The 22,796-nt window shown below is 35.2% G+C and overlaps 1 protein-coding gene across 1 annotated transcript; it reads right to left on the bottom strand.

The window, feature by feature from the left end:
- Nucleotides 1-41: 41 nt before the first annotated feature.
- Nucleotides 42-21,082, bottom strand: LOC140157593 (uncharacterized). Its single transcript, XM_072180832.1, has 19 exons — nucleotides 20,927-21,082; nucleotides 16,159-17,033; nucleotides 15,650-15,721; nucleotides 13,600-13,848; nucleotides 6,060-6,157; nucleotides 5,762-5,860; nucleotides 3,511-3,609; nucleotides 3,262-3,360; nucleotides 3,013-3,111; nucleotides 2,757-2,855; nucleotides 2,523-2,603; nucleotides 2,253-2,351; nucleotides 2,004-2,102; nucleotides 1,755-1,853; nucleotides 1,506-1,604; nucleotides 1,250-1,348; nucleotides 998-1,096; nucleotides 743-841; nucleotides 42-179 (listed from the first exon to the last, which is right to left on the bottom strand). The coding sequence occupies exons 2-19, from the start codon at nucleotides 16,991-16,993 to the stop codon at nucleotides 42-44; spliced, it is 2,661 nt and encodes an 886-aa protein (XP_072036933.1). The 5' UTR covers nucleotides 16,994-17,033; nucleotides 20,927-21,082.
- Between the last annotated feature and the right edge of the window lie 1,714 nt (nucleotides 21,083-22,796).

Below are 22,796 nucleotides of genomic sequence, written 5' to 3'. Positions count from 1 at the left end.
TTGATCAATGTAAGCTAAATGATATAATTTCATAGTGCATATTAACATATTGCATTTAGGGTTATATGTGATATACATGCCTTGTCTTTGTCGTGTTCATCTGCACCAGCTTTCAGTAACATTTCACATGCTTCTTGATGTCCATTATAGGCAGCTTTGTGAAGTGGGGTCATCTCATTCTATGATACAATGAAAACATACAGCTTGTAAATAAACTAACACACAATAACTCATAGGGAATGTAATTGTTGCTTGATCAATGTAAGCTAAATAATTAGAGAATAAAGGTATTGTTTTTAGCCGCTGGAGTGCATCTATCGTCTCATATAACACGGGTGACATCATTATTTTAAGTACAACAACGAGGGGAACCCGTGTTATATGAGACGATAGATGCACGACAGCGGCTAAAAACAATACCTTTATTCTCATTCTTAAACACTTCAATTCAAATAAAAATATCATACAAATTTTAATCAAATTAAATCCTACATTTTGCAAGGAATTACCTAGGGCTTAAAATCGATCAGTCCCGTTGTTGCTGTGTGCCTCCGATTGGTCCAAATAGCGAGTACGCGTATCGCGTCGACGCACACGCGCTGACCCGTGTCATATCGTGTCATATCACACGGGTAAAGCTGGGTAAGAACCAATAACATTGCAGGAACGTTCTCAAGTGTTTAAGAATCTAATTTCATAGTGCATAACACATTGCATTTAGGGCTATATACGATATACATGCCTCGTCTTTGTTATGTACATCTGCACCAGCTTTCAGTAACACTTCACATGCTTCTTTATGTCCATTCCAGGCAGCTTTGTGAAGTGGGGTCCATTCATTCTATGATACAATGAAAACATACAGCTTGTAAATGAACTAACACAAAATAACTCATCGGGAATGTAATTGTTGCTTGGTGAATGTAAGCTAAATGATATAATTTTATAGTGCATAACATATTGCATTTAGGGTTATACATGTATGTGATATACATGCCTTGTTTTTGTCGTGTACATCTGCATCAGCTTTCAGTAACACTTCACATGCTTCTTTATGTCCATCCAAGGCAGCTTTGTGAAGTGGGGTATCACCATCCTATGATACAATGAAAACATACAGCTTGTAAATAAACTAACACACAATAACTCATAGGAAATGTAATTGTTGCTTGATCGATGTAAGCTAAATGATATAATTTCATAGTGCATATTAACATATTGCATTTAGGGATATATGTGATATACATGCCATGTCTTTGTCGTGTACATCTGCACCAGCTTTCAGTAACACTTCACATGCTTCTTGATGTCCATTAAAGGCAGCTTTGTGAAGTGCGGTATTCTCATTCTATGATACAATGAAAACATACAGCTTGTAAATAAACTAACACACAATACACAATAACTCATAGGGAATGTAATTGTTACTTGATCAATGTAAGCTAAATAATAAAATTTCATAGTGCATAACATATTGCATTTAGGATTATAAATGATATACATGCCTCATCTTTGTCGTGTACATCTGCACCAGCTTTCAGTAACACTTCACATGCTTCTTGATGTCCATTAAAGGCAGCTTTGTGAAGTGTGGTACTCTCATTCTATGATACAATGAAAACATACAGCTTGTAAATAAACTAACACACAATAACTCATAGGGAATGTAATTGTTGCTTGATCAATGTAAGCTAAATAATAAAATTTTATAGTGCATAACATATTGCATTTAGGATTATAAATGATATACATGCCTTGTCTTTGTCGTGTACATCTGCGCCAGCTTTCAGTAACAGTTCACATGCTTCTTGATGTCCATTAAAGGCAGCGTTGTGAAGTGGGGTATTCTCATTCTATGATACAATGAAAACATACAGCTTGTAAATAAACTAACACACAATAACTCATAGGGAATGTAATTGTTACTTGATCAATGTAAGCTAAATAATAAAATTTCATAGTGCATAACATATTGCATTTAGGTTTATATGTGATAAACATGCCTTGTCTTTGTCGTGTACATCTGCACCAGCTTTCAGTAACACTTCACATGCTTCTTTATGTCCATTCCAGGCAGCGTTGTGAAGTGGGGTCCTCTCATTCTACGATACAATGAAAACATACAGCTTGAAAATAAACTAACGCACAATAACTCATAGGGAACGTAATTGTTGCTTGATGAATGTAAGCTAAATAATTTAATTTCATGGTACATAACATACTGTATTTAGGGTTTTATGTGATAAACATGCCTTGTCTTTGTCGTGTACATCTGCACCAGCTTTCAGTAACACTTCACATGCTTCTTGATGTCCATTAAAGGCAGCTTTGTGAAGTGGGGTCCTCTCATCCTATGATACAATGAAAACATACAGCTTGTAAATAAACTAACACACAATAACTCATAGGAAATGTAATTGTTGCTTGATCAATGTAAGCTAAATGATATAATTTCATAGTGCATATTAACATATTGCATTTAGGGATATATGTGATATACATGCCATGTCTTTGTCGTGTACATCTGCACCAGCTTTCAGTAACACTTCACATGCTTCTTGATGTCCATTAAAGGCAGCTTTGTGAAGTGTGGTACTCTCATTCTATGATACAATGAAAACATACAGCTTGTAAATAAACTAACACACAATAACTCATAGGGAATGTAATTGTTGCTTGATCAATGTAAGCTAAATGATATAATTTCATAGTGCATATTAACATATTGCATTTAGGATTATAAATGATATACATGCCTTGTCTTTGTCGTGTACATCTGCGCCAGCTTTCAGTAACACTTCACATGCTTCTTGATGTCCATTAAAGGCAGCTTTGTGAAGTGCGGTATTCTCATTCTATGATACAATGAAAACATACAGCTTGTAAATAAACTAACACACAATACACAATAACTCATAGGGAATGTAATTGTTACTTGATCAATGTAAGCTAAATAATAAAATTTCATAGTGCATAACATATTGCATTTAGGATTATAAATGATATACATGCCTTGTCTTTGTCGTGTACATCTGCGCCAGCTTTCAGTAACAGTTCACATGCTTCTTGATGTCCATTAAAGGCAGCGTTGTGAAGTGGGGTATTCTCATTCTATGATACAATGAAAACATACAGCTTGTAAATAAACTAACACACAATAACTCATAGGGAATGTAATTGTTACTTGATCAATGTAAGCTAAATAATAAAATTTCATAGTGCATAACATATTGCATTTAGGATTATAAATGATATACATGCCTCATCTTTGTCGTGTACATCTGCACCAGCTTTCAGTAACAGTTCACATGCTTCTTGATGTCCATTAAAGGCAGCGTTGTGAAGTGGGGTATTCTCATTCTATGATACAATGAAAACATACAGCTTGAAAATAAACTAACACACAATAACTCATAGGGAACGTAATTGTTGCTTGATGAATGTAAGCTAAATAATTTAATTTCATAGTACATAACATACTGTATTTAGGTTTATATGTGATAAACATGCCTTGTCTTTGTCGTGTACATCTGCACCAGCTTTCAGTAACACTTCACATGCTTCTTTATGTCCATTCCAGGCAGCGTTGTGAAGTGGGGTCCTCTCATTCTACGATACAATGAAAACATACAGCTTGAAAATAAACTAACGCACAATAACTCATAGGAAACGTAATTGTTGCTTGATGAATGTAAGCTAAATAATTTAATTTCATGGTACATAACATACTGTATTTAGGGTTTTATGTGATAAACATGCCTTGTCTTTGTCGTGTACATCTGCACCAGCTTTCAGTAACAGTTCACATGCTTCTTGATGTCCATTAAAGGCAGCGTTGTGAAGTGGGGTATTCTCATTCTATGATACAATGAAAACATACAGCTTGTAAATAAACTAACACACAATAACTCATAGGAAATGTAATTGTTGCTTGATCAATGTAAGCTAAATGATATAATTTCATAGTGCATATTAACATATTGCATTTAGGGATATATGTGATATACATGCCATGTCTTTGTCGTGTACATCTGCACCAGCTTTCAGTAACACTTCACATGCTTCTTGATGTCCATTAAAGGCAGCTTTGTGAAGTGTGGTACTCTCATTCTATGATACAATGAAAACATACAGCTTGTAAATAAACTAACACACAATAACTCATAGGGAATGTAATTGTTACTTGATCAATGTAAGCTAAATAATAAAATTTCATAGTGCATAACATATTGCATTTAGGATTATAAATGATATACATGCCTCATCTTTGTCGTGTACATCTGCACCAGCTTTCAGTAACACTTCACATGCTTCTTGATGTCCATTAAAGGCAGCTTTGTGAAGTGTGGTACTCTCATTCTATGATACAATGAAAACATACAGCTTGTAAATAAACTAACACACAATAACTCATAGGGAATGTAATTGTTGCTTGATCAATGTAAGCTAAATAATAAAATTTTATAGTGCATAACATATTGCATTTAGGATTATAAATGATATACATGCCTTGTCTTTGTCGTGTACATCTGCGCCAGCTTTCAGTAAGAGTTCACATGCTTCTTGATGTCCATTAAAGGCAGCGTTGTGAAGTGGGGTATTCTCATTCTATGATACAATGAAAACATACAGCTTGTAAATAAACTAACACACAATAACTCATAGGGAATGTAATTGTTACTTGATCAATGTAAGCTAAATAATAAAATTTCATAGTGCATAACATATTGCATTTAGGATTATAAATGATATACATGCCTCATCTTTGTCGTGTACATCTGCGCCAGCTTTCAGTAACACTTCACATGCTTCTTTATGTCCATTATAGGCAGCGTCGTGAAGTGTGGTACTCTCATTCTATGATACAATGAAAACATACAGCTTGTAAATAAACTAACACACAATAACTCATAGGGAATGTAATTGTTGCTTGATGAATGTAAGCTAAATAATATAATTTCAAAGTGCATAACATTTTGCATTTAGGGTTATATGTGAAATACATGCCTCGTCTTTGTCGTGTACATCTGCGCCAGCTTTCAGTAACACTTCACATGCTTCTTTATGTCCCTTATCGGCAGCGTCGTGAAGTGGGGTCCTCTCATTCTATGATACAATGAAAACATACAGCTTGTACATAAACAAACACACACTAACTCATAGGGAACGTAATTGTTGCTTGATGAATGTAAGCTAAATAATGTAATTTCAAAGTGCATAATATTTTGCATTTAGGGTTATATGTGATATACATGCCTTGTCTTTGTCGTATGCATCTGCACCAGCTTTCAGTAACACTTCGCATGCTTCTTTATGTCCATTCCGGGCAGCGTCGTGAAGTGGGGTCCTCTCATCCTATGATAAAATTGAAACATACTGCTTGTAAATAAACTAACACACAATACACAATAACTCATAGGGAATGTAATTGTTGCTTGATCAATGTAAGCTAAATAGTATAATTTCATAGTGCATAACATATTGCATTTAGGGTTATATGTGATATACATGCCATGTCTTTGTCGTGTACATCTGCACCAGCTTTCAGTAACACTTCACATGCTTCTTGATGTCCATTATAGGCAGCGTCGTGAAGTGGGGTCCTCTCATTCTATGATACAATGAAAACATACAGCTTGTAAATAAACTAACACACATTAACTCATAGGGAATGTAATTGTTGCTTGATGAATGTAAGCTAAATAATTTAATTTCATAGTGCATAACATACTGTATTTAGGGTTATATGTGATATACATACCTTGTTTTTGTCGTGTACATCTGCATCAGCTTTCAGTAACACTTCACATGCTTCTTTATTTCCATCCAAGGCAGCTTTGTGAAGTGGGGTATCACCATCCTATGATACAATAAAAACATACAGCTTGTAAATAAAGTAACACGCAATATGAAAGAATGAACAGATTGCCAACCCAAAGTGTTACAATTAAACATGACAACGAATAAATACAAATCCCGACCGGCACACAACCCAACTTTAAAAAAGCATTCCCTTGCTTTTTTAAGTTGGGTTGTCTTTTTAATGATGTTCAACTAACCCTTAATGCAAAGTTGACATTTGCCTCTTGATGCAGACAATTGAGAATTTCTACAATATTTCCAGCAGTACATGCAGCGGCCAGTCTTAGCAATACATCTGAAAATTATTATTACAAAATTAGTAAAAATATGAATAACATAATCAACAATAATTAAAAAAAAATGGGAGGGAGAGAGGGAGAGGGAGAGAGAGAACAACCCTGTTTGATCATCAACTTTAATACCGTATCTAAAAGAGTGCAACTAAGGCATTTTTTTATTTATAGGCTTACTCCGGTTCCAGAAAAATACAGCACTATTTTTTCTTTTTTTGGGAGGGGATACTTAAAAAATAATAATGATGTTTTGCCAAATGAAACATTATCCTGTTTTGCCAATTTTTAATTTTTTACCATTAGCGGAAAAAGGAAAAACATGCGTATTAAAGGGATTTCCGTATGATATGACGATCAAGCTCCAATGCTTGTTTAAAATCTACTTTCTTATACTAGGCTCACTCAGTCATTTAATGAGGTAATACAAACGATCGAATTTGGTGTTGAATTGAGCAAAGTTTTGAGTTACAACTTGTCATTGTAAAACAAACTTTCTCGGCCAAATAAAAGCAATAATTTTCATTTTTTTTCAGTAAATGTCAGGAAAAAACAATGCTTAGTACTGTATATTTTTTCAAACCCTGGTGATAAACTTAGGTATGAAATGTAGGCTTCTAATGTAAGATTTTCGATTTTCACAGGCTTTAACTTGCCCCATGAGCTTTTGGGGGAGTAACAAGTAACATAATTCACTAACGAAAGATATTTCCCTACTTTCTAAAGCACATCATATAGTGCTATATGTCATAGTTTTGTCAGAATTTCGGTTTTGATTGCACCATTTATTCAATTCCGACTACCAATTTTGTCAAAATCAACACATGACTATACCCATGGATGGATGATTTTGCAAGCCACAATAGAAATATGGATTATTTCTGCTGGTTATATTAGAAATGAAGTACCGTGTTGGCAGTTTCAAGTGGAATGAGGTGAAATCAAAACGGATATTCTGACAAAACTATAATAGACCCACACGACGTGCCTTACAGAGGTGGGAAAAAGCTTTCTTTAAGGCCCGGTCACACTATGACTGACGATAACCAACGAAAGGTGACGAACGTGAAAATCACAAAATGTTGACGGCAAAGCGACGACAAAAAGAAAAAAAAACAAGATTCGGTGACGAGTGGGAACGACCTTCAGCGACAACACGACGACAAGGGACGAAAGGCTGCTGCAGGAAACGGAGACTAGCGACCAAAACCGGACGTTGTCTGGGCGGCGAGTGACGATGTCTCGACGGAGCCTCGACGGAACAAGCAACGAGGTCAGACGGGTGGCAGCGGATTTGCTTGTGGCAAGGAACGGCAGCTGACGGTGGATTGCGGCGATGATGATGCGGGCACGGTGGCGAAGCGGTACATGCTCTACCTCGCAATCGGAGTGTTGCGAGTACGAGCCCCGGCGCACAGTGGGCCAGGGCGGAATCAAAGTGTGCCAAAATTAAAATTTGGTGAATGTGGAATTTCCAAACTTTTTCAGTTGTTTGAGAAAGAAAACATTCTGAAGTATATTATTTGGCCCATAATTTATGTTTCGATGGATTTCATAAGTGTCGTTTAGTCATGAATTTGCCCCAAAAGTGTTATATTTTCTCTTAAAATGGTGAAAGTGTGAATTTTGAAAACAACTAATGTAACGTTAGTAAATGAGAAACTGTTGTCTTACCATTGTGCATATGTCATACCTAATAGTAGTCAAACCAGATCATTCAAGCAAAATATAAATAATTGTATTAATCAGGAGTAATGAGGGGCTAATTTGGTGAAATACGGTAAAAATATGCATTTTTGGGAAAAAATAGAAATTTAGTTTGGATTCCTGTCGATTCCTGTTCAAAAATAATGTTATCATTTGTAGACAAGTCTTAGAACTATGTTGATGGCAATGGTTTTGCAAATATTTGCCAGCCTGCATTCCAGGGCCCATACAATGTACCCTATTTGCTCACATTTCAGCTGATTTTGATGGACCAGTACGGCGTACGGGTTTATCATGTCATGTGCATAGCGCCCTCATATTGCTTAAATACCCTGGGGATTTTGCGGTTTTCACTACAACTCTGCTCTAAGAAATAGCATAAGGTCTCAATATTTTAAAACATCATTGATCGAGATAAAACAAAATCATGGAATCTTTATCAAAAACTTTTTATGCTGCTTATGCAGCAGGCTCACTTTCAGATATAAATTTATCATACCATGTTTGTATGGATGTTTTGCACATTCATCATAGAATGGAACTTCCAGATAACATAGCTTAACATTTTGAAAGGTATTAAAAGACAGTAAAAAGCATTCTTTATCGTTTACGTGAACGATGGAATAACTGTAGACACTATGTGGATCATTTCACACTCAAAATAAAGACTGGCTTAACCTGAAACTGACATTTGATGAAGAACTCCAATGCAGCAGCTGAACTTTCAGCTGCAGAGGTTCGTAGCACTTCTCATTCTGAAGGAACATCATCAGCACCAGCACCTCCTAGGAGGGCCGAGACGTCCATCGAATATGTGGGAGGCACTGTCGATCGTTCAAAGCAAAGGAAGGCACATGATCTTTTAGAAGAAAAAGAGCCTGATATACGCAGCATCTCAAGGCATATGCTAACTATACATTTGGATTAGTTTTAATCATGATAATGGTATATATATCATAAAACAATTTCATGAAAGTAGCTCAGTTTCACAGTTCATATGAAAAACCTAAGCTCTGTGCTGAAATTAAGGACATGTGATAAAGTTGTGGTCGTTTTGGTCGGAAAAATAATTGTTTTTAAAATTATGAATATCAGGGGATTAGAGTAGGCCTATTCTAACCTCATTAGCCTTTTGATTGAAACGTACACTCATATATTACATGCACATTCTATTCTGCTTTGAACATCCATATAAATTATAGAATTTATGAAAGAAACTCAAGACACAAGAACCCCGTGGTCTGCCAATTTTAAACGTGACATCTAGATTTGGAACTACGTCTAGGCCTACTTGAAAAAAATCTAATTGACATTCGCCTATATAGCGAACGACCAAATCACGTGTCTGTAATGGAGAATTGCAATTTGAATCAAATTATTTAGTGTCGTTTATGATGACGTTGAAGTTGTAACATCCGGGGTGGGGATCTTCCATTGACATGGTATACGTATTATGTGCTTGCCTTTTGGGGTGCTTTTTTTTTGCCAATTTTGGTAAAGCGATGGGTGGGTTTTCACCATAGACGAAAACGCCCAATATTATTGTGTATTTTGATAAACATATTGGTAAAAGCACACAATTTGAGCAAAATCGGTTGCTTTTTCAAGGAAATTGGTATAATTGATGGGTTGCAAATTAGGGCCAAAATTACGTTTAAGACAATGGCAACGTTTTGGAGTCCGGCAGGAAGAATCACCTACAAATTTTTACCCCACCCCCGGGCCCACCCCAACAATTAGTCTGGTTGGTTGTTTGTTTGCTTATATTAAACAATTACAATGTCTGCATTTTATTGATGCCATACGTATTATAGAAAATGCCGTCAGTGAATTTTGCAATCCATATAACCTTGAATATGCTATTTGATAATACTTTTCCAGGTGGAAATAGCACCAGTTTTGGAGAAAGCAGCGCAAGGAGTTAAGTTTGGAGAAAGCAACGCAAGGAGTTAAATTTGGACATTTGAATCACTGTTGTAAGAGTAATTAAACAATCACGGCTCGTTATTTTAATGACGTCATATGCCTTGGAAAATGGCTCTATTGGATTCCGCAGTCCTTAAAACCCCCGATTTGAAAATTTTATAATGCTTCTTACACAGGCATTTGAATTATTGCGGGAGGAATAATTGACCAATCATATATCAGCATATTAATGACGTCATACGCTTTCCAAAATGTCATCATTGAATTTTGCTCCCCTTGGAACCCCTATTTTGCTTTTTCAATTAACATTTTAACATGTATCATTTGAAATACTGTTGTAAAAATAATCGACCAATCACCGTTTAGCATTTTTATGACGTCATACATTTCTAAAAATGCTTCCATTGAATTCTGCAGCCTCGAAAACCCCTAGTATAGTCATTTTACCGTGTTTGTATGCGTTTGATTGTCCGTTTATAATTTTGGCACACTTTGAGGCGATTCTGGCCCACTGTGCGGCGGTGCCATCGTGTTGTGCACTTGGGCAAGGCGCTTTACCTCACTTGCCTCTCTCTACCCAGGGGTGAAATGGGGAGCTGTTAGGAATATTGTCCATTAAGCGCAGCCCAAAGGTATGAGCATTGTATGGCAGCTGACATGTTCTAATGACAGCGGAATAAATGTAAAGCGCTTTGATACATGTGAAAGGTGCTGTATAAATATCAACATTTATTTATTTTATTTTATGACGTGACTCAGCGGCCGACATCAAAGCATGCGGGTTGTATAGTCTACTTTGGTGTTCCCACTCTTCACAACGTTCTGGTCATCCAGTCAAAAATATCAACATCAATAATAATCAAAAAATTAATATTAACATCAATATCAACAATAATCAAAAATATTAAAATCAATATCAATAACAATCCAAACTATTTTAATGCATGTAGTTTAAAATATCTATATTAATAATAATCAAAAATATAGCATCAATATCAATAATAATAAAAAATTATGACACATATCAATAATAATTTTAAAAAATTAACATAAATATCAGTAATAGATCCTGTGTCATATACTGGGGTACCCAAAAAGGTGGTTTTGTTACATTTTGATGTGCAGATTGGATTTCAAAACACTGTCTCTTGAGTATTCCTTCACTTAGAAGATTCAATCAGGTCTTAAATTGAGGCTAATTTATTCTATATTACTCATGTTTTTAACCTGTTTTTAAAAAAATTTGAATATTTTCTTATGACGTTTGGCATGAAATGTGCCAAGGGTGGTTGAGGATTAGGAGGAGGAGGATTAGGAGGAGGTATTCGTATCGTAAATTTGATCTAACCCCCCCCCCCTTAAAATTTTGAATCTAGTGAAAAAATGTCTAAATGAACTCCCAGACATCTATACCAAGTAAATAAATACTTGCTAATGGTTAAATCCCACCTACTTTGTGATTGATTTTGCCCGCACTCTCTCATTTTTTAACCGATTTCCATAAAAATGGTGTCAAAATGCTCAGGAGGATGAACCACTTCAAATGAGACGTGTAGGTAAAATGTTTAAAACATTTCATAAATAGTAAAAAAAATAGTAAAATCAATATCAATAATAATTTATAAAACTATTCTTATCAATAACAATCAAATTATTAACATAAATATCAATTATTATAATCAAAGATATTAATATCAAAAAATATTACACATATCAATAATAATTAAAAAAAATTAATATAAATATCAATAATAATCAAAATATCAAAATCAATATCAGTAATAATCCAAACTATTATATCAATATCAATAATAATTATATAATATTGAATGGCTTTGAGTTTGATACAATAATATATTGCACGAGATAGAAAAATATTGCACGAGTCTAATATGAGTGCAATATGTTTCTATCGAGTGAAATATATTCTTGTATCACACGAAAATAAGCCATTCAATATTATTATTATTATTATTATTATTATTATATTATTCAATATTATTATTATTATTATTATTTATATCAGGCTTTTGCTATGCGGTAAAATGAAAATTTAAGCTTACCTAGCCACCGGGTTTAACCAATGTGTAGGCCTATCGTAATGTAAGCTTACCTTTTGACCTTCTTGTTTTCTGCTCTTTACTCTCAAAAGACAATTTCGGAATAAAGGTTTATTTGTAGATGTGGATTATATTTCCTAAGGTTATCATCATCCAGAATTGCCTCGAATTAAGTTTGTGATTTTACTTGTTTACATTACGAAATCTCCTGTGAGCCGTTACGGTGTCTGTAGTGTATTGTGCTGTTGTATAATGACGCGTTGTGCTGACATCATGATAACGCGCGACGCGTACGTGATACGCGTACAATATTTTTAAAATATTGTATTGCATCCGGGTATTTTGCAAATATTGTACAATATACAGTTTTATTGTATCGATAAAAAGCCTGATATAAATAATAATCAAATATATAAACATCAATATATCAATAATGATCAAAAATATTATCATCAATATCAATAATAATCAAAATATTAATATCAGTATCAATAATAATCAAAAATATTAACATCAATATCAATAATAATAACATATCAATATCAATAATAATCAAAAATATTATATTTTTGATTATTATTGATATTTCTTTATATATGAACTTCAAACTTGCATCGTGCCGTACAGTCTTTTGAAATCGAACTGACGTCAAAAAATGTCAAAAATCGCACAAAAAGTTTCAAATCGTGGACCATCGTTTAAAAATCGTAACCCATAGCAGACCACCGTTTCCATGGCGCAGGTACTCGCAAACGACCCGCCATCAACAGTCAACATCCATCACCCTCCGCACAAAATTCGCAAGTCACTGTCGCACCAAGATCGTTACAATTTCGTCATTTGCCGCAATGTGTCGTCAGGGTTCGAGATGTGACGTCACTTGCCGTTGTTTTTTCGTCAATGGTCGCTGACAACGACTACCAACGAAATTGTGACGACCTCAAAACGACTAAGACGGCTTCGCATGGAAACGTCAAAGAAATTAGGGTTGCGGTCTCCAACGAAATCTGAACGGAATCACAACTACTTCTTTTGCCGTCATAAAATTTTCAACATGCTGGACATTTGCCGACGAACGCGACGAATAATTTCGGCCGTCTGCGTCTGTGACCGGGCCTTTAGCGAACTATATTAGTTTCAAACGTTAAAAAGCTAATTCCAAATCAAGCTCACGGGCCAAGTTGAGGCCAATAAAAATCAATAATCTTACACGAAAAGACACAACTTCATGCCTTATTTTATCACCAGGATTTTTTTAAAAAGGTTTATCCATGTGCCATGTTTTCATCCGATATTACTGACAAAATAAAATTACTGTTTTTTATTTGATCGGGAAAATTAATTTCAAAACAAAAACGTGTATTTCGATCGACTTTTAGCACAATGGATGGCGTACTGAGTGATATGGCTAAGTAGAATTGTGTTTTACTAACTTGTGCTATATCTGCAATAGGAAGTTTGATTGTGTTAAAGATTGATGGTTTTAAGAATCTGTACATGTTGCTGATTTTTTTGGAACCAAAGTCTCAAAATGGCCACAAAATGAGTTCAGGCTTTCTGGCTCTCAACCCTAGAGTACATGTGATTCGTAAACGAAGAGCACTAATTTGTTTCATTTTCTCAAATGTTATGACCCCTTTTTTTAGTATTTCTTTATCTGAAAATACCCCCTGATTTCGCGAAATTTGCGACGAGCATGAGTATCCGCGGATACACGGAGTGCCGAACTTTTAGCCTACAAATACGTATCATACCTTCATTTGTGCTTTCATTTCCAGACACAGCCGTGTAATTCTCGCTCGGTTTTATCAACAGACATTCACCATCACAAATGTTGTAATCTAACAACGTCATGTTGTCATCAAGTCTTCGGTGTCCATGGTATAGCTGGTATTCGTGGTTCATAGCCCCGCTTGATCCTAGTAGACGGGATTTGATGGTTGCCAAAGGAGCACCATAACAAACATCAAGAGACACTTGGTGTCCTTGAGAACCAGAATCGTCTGTGAAAAAGTTATTGTTAATAACATGAAGTAGGATATTCGTGTAATATTATAGGATGATTCCTCAATACGTTCAATTTGATGCTTCCATGGGTCTACGCTCTATTCGATTAAACTAATATTTAGGTCTTTGGATTTACGGCTTTGGATTTTACAAAAAAAAACGTATATCATTGACATAATCCAACAAACCATTAGCATTGAATTACTGGACCTAAAGAAATGGCTATTTGGAATCATGACCGGGACGCAATATTTTTTCCATAGTTTTCATTTACCGGGACGACCACTTTGATGAAGTCAAAATGAGAGTGAGACAGACAGGGAATCTCGTAGGAGAGTTGATACCAGATACTCTATGCCATTATATCTCAAAAGGAAAGATTTAATCTGTGGAAAGTTTTAATCTGTGGGTTCTGCCACCTGCGACAATTCAGGTTAAATTCTTCCCTCCACCCTCTCCTCATCCACCATACACCCACCCCCCAACCACACACACATACACCCCCCCCCACACACACACACCCACACCCCTACACAAACACCCCTATTAAGACGGATTGGCACACTGGCGCAACTGATACTTTTGTCACCATAGAATGTATTTTCTGGACAATTGAATATATGAATACAAAAGCCACCTAAGTCTATACTTTGGCCAAATTGAGTTAAGCATGGGAAATTGTTGCTATACACAGGCCTGTCATATGCATGAAAGAACAACTCAAATTCATTCTCTGTGTCTATTGGGCATGTGAAAAATAGCATGTATGAAAGAATCACCCAATTCCATGATTTGAGTCTTGTAACACATTGATTGAAATCCAGTATGTATAAAAGTCCACTTGTAACCCATTCATTGCTAGAGAATGACTTTTGAACAACAAATGGGTTTAATAAAGGAAAGTGTGTGGTTTATATTACATGGCAGAATGCTAATCAACATTATACATACCTGTGTGCTTTATTTTGTATTATCTTACTAGTGGTAATCTCATTCTAACATTGTTGTCTTTGTATATAATTCAAAAAACCACCTAAGTCCAAATTTTAAAATCAACCCCACGAAGTCCCTGAAATGCTAATCGTCATACCTAATACAGGTTAATCCACTCATTTGCACGTAAAACTTACCATATTGACCAGGTAAATCTAACTGAAGGAATTAAAATGATACACGGGTTTTTCTCTCAAAATAACTTCGCATGGACTTAGGTGGCTTTTGTATTCATGTATTCAATTGTTTGATTAAATCATTCCGGAGGAGGAAGAGGGTTGAATAATTAAGCTCCTGGAGTACTAACCCTAACCCTTGTGCTGTTCTTGTGCTCCAGGACAATAACACAATTATGACTAAGCATGATAGAAAAATATAATTATGCTTAATATCAAATTATCAAATCTAGTATATTGAAATTCGTTAAGTAGAAACGAATTGTTGACACTTTTTAATAGCATATTTACGTATGGTCCATTTATCATAGCACATTACCTCTGCAGGTTGCATGCACATTGCAAAAACGCAAAAATTGTCCTTAAAATGTGTATTCAAAACGTTTTAATAACATTTAAAGGTCGGGTTATATAAAGGTCATGAATACGTTTTAAAACGTTATTGTAAAATATTTTGGGCAAACATTTGTGCAAAATATTTTGCATCAACTCATAAATAACATTATGTTCAGAATGTTTTGCATCACGTTTTCAAAAATATTTTTTGAATGTTATTAAAACGTTTGTATACCATTATAACCCGACATTTAAACGTTTTCAGTAAAACGTTGTGTGTTTGCTGGGTTACCATGTGATGTTGTAATATAAAGCTTGGTGAATGGCACATCCTTCTTCATGCTATGATTTACTTTGCACATTTCTGCAAGACAAGACCATAAAAATAAATTATTATCACTTGGTATACTGAAAAGACGAGGAGTATAAATTATTTAAATAATTATTCAGATCATATCGATATCAAAACTGCATTTGTGGTGACATTTTGGCAAATTTAAATTTCCAATAAAGGTTTAGGAATTTGGATATGTTCTTAAAATGGCTTGAATATTTTTCCTTACCATACGTCTCTGAGAGTACTAAATTGTCTACTTTTGTGTTTCATAGGAAAACATCCCTACACACACATACACGTAATACGTTATGTCCACATTGGTCGTATTGACATGGTCAATACCATGCTTGTAAGTATATACTATGTTACAGTAATAGTGTTTTTCATAGGGAAAGAATATTCCTGTTATTTTGAAATACATGCTTTTATGCGTTACTGAAATAACAATGATAGAATAGACCTACCAAAGCTTCTGTCTCTGACTTTGCAGATAACCTGAAGAACAGAGGTAATATCAGGTCGATTCCTTCTGTCTCCATTCCAGCATGCTTCAATCAATGCACGTAATTCTTGAGGACATTCTTGAGGTATGGGCATACGCTCTCCATTACATACTCTTTTCTTCACCTCCTGATATCGTACACCTTTAAATGGAATCTTCCTTGTTAGAAGTTCCCATAGTACCGTGCCAAATGCAAATATATCAGAGGATGGAGATAGATGACTTTCCTGGAATATTTCGGGAGCAGTCCAACCCCATGTTCCTTTAATTTTGGTAGTAACAGTGGCATCAGCATCCTTCGCTAGACCAAAGTCACATAACTTTATGTTCAGATTCAGGGTGATCAAAAAATTGGCCGATTTAATGTCACGATGAATAACTTGTATCTTATGGAGATATTCTATCGCCCTTGCGCCTTGGTCGCCCCAACAATACAGAAGGCATGGGTGGACTTCCTCGTCAGACAGGTTTTCAAGATAGGAATCTAACGACCCACGTTCACAGAGCTCTAGAATCAGCATAAAATCCGGAACCTTGTCAACAACACCAAGAAGTTTTACAACATGTGGATGTGCGAGTTTAGCCAGGAATTGCAGCTCTGGTGTATTGATTTTGTTTAATATTTTAGCTGCAGCTTTAATTGACTGTCTACTGCAGTGTACTAAATTATCCGAAGGTTCCTGACGTTCTTTACGGTTCCATTTGACCTTCCATACAGTACTGAATCCACCCTCGCCAATTTGATCTACGAAATCTAAATCTTCTCTGTTCACATATGTGATTTGATGGAGTGCCATTTAATTGATCAGCTCAAAATGAGTCGACAAAGTAAACAATCTTGAAAGAAATACATCAAGCATAAAATTGATTAATCATATTACTAAAAAGAGTAAAATGCGGCTTGTTAATATTCAAACTTTGGTATGGCATAGATAAAGACATTAGTTTTGTGAGTGAGAATGTACACATTTAGCATCTTCCCCCAAAGTGGTCGGCCCACATACCCGTGCACTCAGTCGATTTCGAACCGACCACCTTCGGATCTGTAGACCGACGCTTTGACTGGGTTATAGTAGCACATGCCTACTGGTCATTATCCAGGAGAGCACTATTTAATTTCCTTGAAAAATAAATGTCGTTTTTATGTGGCTAAATATCGTTTTCGTGGCAACTATAAAGAAACAAATATTTTATTATTGTTTATATCATGCATAATTGTCATTGCCAATCTTTTCATGCATATTATGCATGATATGCATACGTACGTATATATTAATACAAAATGTGGCAACTACTGTCCTACCAGCTAATTTTGATATTTTTGAAAGTATGTATCCTGACCATCACCCAGATATAGAATTGTCAAAAATTTATATCAGGGAACATTCTCAAATTACGTCATCAAAATTGCAAGTTTTAACACACTATGCTCGAAGTGACTTTGTGATGTGCCCTGAGTAATTTAATTTGATTATCTTTGTTTACAATTAAAATCTATTTCATGAGACATTTTAGGGATTCACCTCTCAGCATATTGAATGGATAGCTGGGAATTCCTCTTTTCAGTGTGTTGCACAGTTGAAAAGTCCCCTGAGATTGTAAAGTGCAAATGATGTCATGGAATTCCCCTTAAAAAGTGAAGTAATGAGAAAGGTTAATGTTATAATTAAGACTTGGGAAGTCCCAAGATCACATTTGGCTATTAAAATAATGAGATTTCCCAATGCTTGATATATATAAGAGAATGTAAACATAATTCTTCACAGTTTATAGTGTTGGTCTGGGCTAGCTAGCTAATATGCTTACAGTCCAATTCCTTCAAAAGGAAATTGCAAACCAGAAATATATTTTGTAGTTAAAGTACTACTGTACTAGTGTTGTCGGAGAAGATCTGCAATACGTCAAAGAGCGTACTTCTTCCAAGAAAGGAATATATATATTCTTCTGTCGACTTGCTGAAGTCTGGTTTATGCATAGATTATCATTCTAAATATGATCTATGGTTTTTTGATTCAACGCAACTGTCAAAATAAGTGGGGACAACTGCATCGCAGTACTGCTTCCTGAAGATATTGTGTGAAAGGTGGAAATAGCACCAATTTTAGAGAAAGCAGCACAAGGAGTTAATTTTGGAGAAAGCAGTGCAAGGAGTTAAGTTTGGAGAAAGCAGCGCAAGGATTTATGCGTTTTGAGAATGGCGCAAGGAGGTAAGAGTTTGGAGAAAGTACCCCCATTTTTTGTGAGGACTTTATTCGCAAGGCTGTTTATCAATGCAAGTGTACAAAGGACTTCGCTGATTTTCGCAGGGCAAGAGAATAAGGATATACATCAGCCGTCCAGAACATTGCAAGAACTCTTTATGATCACCAAGAAGAAGAATGCTGGCTAAGTACTAAATAGTTAAAGAGTGATTATATGTGATTATTGTGTATGTGCATTTGTTGTCATATATTGTACCAATCATAACTTAATTGCTTTCAATTAAAGACTTAGATTTTGTTAGCTTGATCAAACAGTGTATTTGTGTTGTGCATTCGTGTGAGTTCGGGTAAAGGGTGATTTTGGCCTTGAGTCAAGTACGACTCGTAACAACTTAATTTCGTCATTTTGTCAGACATTATGAGTTAACTAAGTTAATAAACATTGTTTAGAATGGCTCTAGACATAATTTTCCCTTTAAAAATGCTAGAGGGCGCTTTCAATATGACCGCCAATAATCCAATGATAACCTTTTCATGATGATTGAGATAAAACATAGCGTAAACGATTTCATTTTAAATGATATGATTTTAATATACACTGCATGTGTCTTGCATTATGAAAAGCTACGGTTCCCGACGTAAGGCTGCCACAGCATCGAGTCTTCGCTAGCGAGTAGAGTCATAGACGAGTCAATTTCGTGGTCAATTTACGCTTTCGAGCTAGACAAAAAGGCTATGAAATAATTCCTAATATCTCATACCCTCGTTTGTATGCCTTTTTTTCTAATCCTGCCTGACATGTCATTGGTGAGCAATTGTTTACCAAGTAATAAGGCTGGGCATATAGGACAAATACCAATTTGTAAGCACTCTTTTAGCAAAGTCATAGTTCATTGAATTTACAACCGTATGACTTTTTGCACAAGATTTGCAATTTAAAGAGAATTGACCATTGCTCATTCTAGTGACTTTAGTATATGGACAACATAAGTGTGCTTTTTCATTTAATGACATAAAATTTGACAATATTGTAAGGAACACTTGAGGTTTTGACTTTTAAAACCTACATTTTGGTCAAAACAGATTTACCACATTCGCCTTGCTATAACATTGAATTGCGTTATCTGTTGACCTAGTGACTAAAAGTGTTTTTAGGGGGAAGTGTTAGCTTTCTGATTGGATGAAGGGAACACTTGAGGTTTCGACAAAAACCAATCAAAGAGGCCCATTTTTCAGCTAGAAGCTCCAAAGCTCTCACATTGCTATGCACTCAACCGTGTAGTGTAATCAAAGACTGCTTGGAAGCTCTTGGAGGAAAATGTGTGCTCAGGTGTATCGAGGTGGAAACTGTGAGCATGATGGTTTATAAGAGAATCGTTTTTGTATAAAAACCTTTCCATATCCACTACAACCAATTTACTGCCAAAAGCCGGGGCCAAATAAAACAGTTCCCATTCTTGAACATGATTTAAGCAGTAACCGCTATGTTTCATAGAATTTGAATACATATATACCCAGTAATGCTTGCTTATATTTTCTATCAATAACTGGAGCCCTATATAATGACCAATTTGGGCATTTAATTCCCTCATCTCTCCCCCTGGTTTCTGAAAGTATGGGTTATCAGTAGGCATCTTAATCAAGGCTTTGTTAATTTGATAGTGACATTATATGCTTATCTTATCAAGGGCTTATAGTATAATTGAATATTATGGTGATATTTGTTTGTTCCTCATTTGCATGAAAATTAGAACAACTTACTGTACAAGCTGGATTGGTAATCAGCAGTTTTGATAGTTATTGAAAAGCCTGGTTCTTCCAGATGCAATATTGGATCCCCTTAAAATGATAAAATGACCAGACCATAAATCTATTGTATATGACTCTTAATGACATTAATCAACAAATAATATGGATCCTATATTGCATTTTGATGTGGCAGCCATGTCTATAATCACTGGAAACTGATGGGTACCAATCAGGTCCGTATGCACAAAAGAGTTAGACTGGGTCTAAAGTTAGACCTTGTCTAAGTGGAATTTAATACCAGGAGAAAGGTTCTTTTGTATTATTTTTGAACTTTGCATTTAAATCTTTAAAATTTGCTAGCTACTTTAGGAAGGAAATAAGAGTAAAGGTCCATTCCTGGTGGAACTAAATTCTGCTTAGACCAGGTCTAACTTAAGACTCGGTCTAACTCTTTTGTGCATACGGACCAAAGTGATCAAGGAAGTTGTGACTTTTTTTATATATATGTACACATTCATGTCAATACATTTGTATACTTTTTATTTCAAATATCTTAGATTTTTTAAATGATATAATGTTTTTAACAAACCCACAAAATAATACATTCCTTCTAATACTTTCAAAGAAAAACAAATAGAAAACAGCGGCAGTGCAGTTGGACCGTAGTTGTCACTTCTGCCTTCTTCAAAACTCTTACGTTCATTCTCTGTTGCCTTTATTGGCTCGACATAATACAATAATGATACTCAACAAGATACTTCGTAAAGTTAATGAACTTACCTGAAATTCAGTTTATCTAAACTGCTCAATTTTATTTGATTATTAATATCTCTAACAATATTTATGCCCAAACTCTTAGCCACGTACATGTATCAGATATCACTTCCGCATAGAGTATGATATGTACGGTTAAGTATGTACGAAATACGTACCCTATCCGTTGTGTCTAATGAATTGTGAAATACAAAATACAATCATTGTGATATCTATTGTTAAAGCTGGCAAGTCGGTGAGGTTGGAGGTCATGTACAAATTAATATAGAAATGGGAAATCCCTGTGCACGACTGTATTGTACAGGATTTGTTTAATTGAAAATTCCCTCTTCCGTTTTGATATTTTGGGACATTAGAGCACATCAGACATATCGAATTGCATTCTGAATACGAAGAATGTCATTCTGATATCAAATAATTTTGATTTTTTGAAATTCGCAATTTGATACACATTTTATGGCAAATCATTAAAAATTGATATTTTTGATATTTAACAGTACTTGAAGTAAACTTTATAAATCTGATGGTTTATACTTAAAGTGTATGTAGGTGGGATGAAAAGCCGACGATCAATTGAAAATTTTGACCTTTCGTATTGAAGATATGGAATTTTTTCCCAAAACCCAAAAAAATTTAGGTCTTTTTGGGAAAAAAATCCATATCTTCAATATGAAAGGTCAAAATTTTCAATTGACTCGTCGGCTTTTCCTCCCTGCTACATACACTTTAAGAATATATCATAAGATTTATATAATTTACTTCGAGGACTGTTATATATCAAACATTTGAAAAATATCAAATTTTTATAATTTGTCATAAAATTGGTATTATATTGTGATTTAAAAAATGTAAATTATTTGATATCAGAAAGTCATGCTTCGTATTCAGAATGCAATTCGATAGGTCTGAGGTGCTCTCATGTCCCACAAAAAATACTGTCGAAACGCAATAAACGCTCATTTTGGATCCCTTAATGTAATAATCATTTACTTTCCTAAAATAAACACTGATACAGAAACTGGGTAACTTAGGTCTGTAGTAAGTTTGCGTTCATTCAACCCATGTGGAGTTGTGTTATATAGTGGATTATATACAAAACATTGTCATATAGCGTTGTTTACCGTTCATACCAGGAATTTGTTGTACTTATAAATCTACGAGCTCTGAATACATTCATATCTGTTTGCTTGATCGTTATATTTGGATTGGCACTTTGTGTTTTATCTATACTGGAACATTGTACCTTTAGTCATATTCAATATGAAAATTGGTCCCAAACTTTACAATCATCATAGTCCAGTTTTAGAAGCAGGAAGAAACCAGAGGACCAGGAGAAAACCTACGGCATGGACTGGAAAATAAAATATATGGGGACGTCCGGGCCCGAACCCGACACCTTAGTAGTGCAAAGCGAGGATAGAACCGCTACGTTAGCCCACTTTCTACGAAACACATACATGGTTTGGCATGCTTTTGATATGGCTGTACATCACTTTCATATGGAAGGCCGTTTTTTGAATTTGTCTCACTATACCGATATTTTATATAAGGGTATCAATTTCATTCAATTTATCACAATTATACTGTTTAAATATAGCAATAATGAGTTTCTTCTGGCAAACATAATTATCATAATGTGAACAGGTGGTGATGGTAGTTCAATCTTCCTATTCTTACATCTTCTGTGTTATAATCATGGACGAAAGAGAAACAGACCGCGTACCATCAGTCAAAGTCCCCGTGTATTGTATGGTGTAAGTTCTCGCATATTCATGAGGGCCGATTGTTCGATCGTGTAGTGTCTAACAATCACGCCAGCGCTGCGTGCCTTCGCGTATCCGCGATAGAGCGTTGCTTGCTTTCGCGATTACGCGAT

The sequence above is a fragment of the Amphiura filiformis genome, chromosome 7, assembly GCF_039555335.1.
Source record: "Amphiura filiformis chromosome 7, Afil_fr2py, whole genome shotgun sequence".
Lineage (NCBI taxonomy): Eukaryota > Metazoa > Echinodermata > Ophiuroidea > Amphilepidida > Amphiuridae > Amphiura > Amphiura filiformis.
The sequence above is the reverse complement of the archived record's forward strand: the minus strand, read 5'-3'. Positions and strand labels throughout refer to the sequence as shown.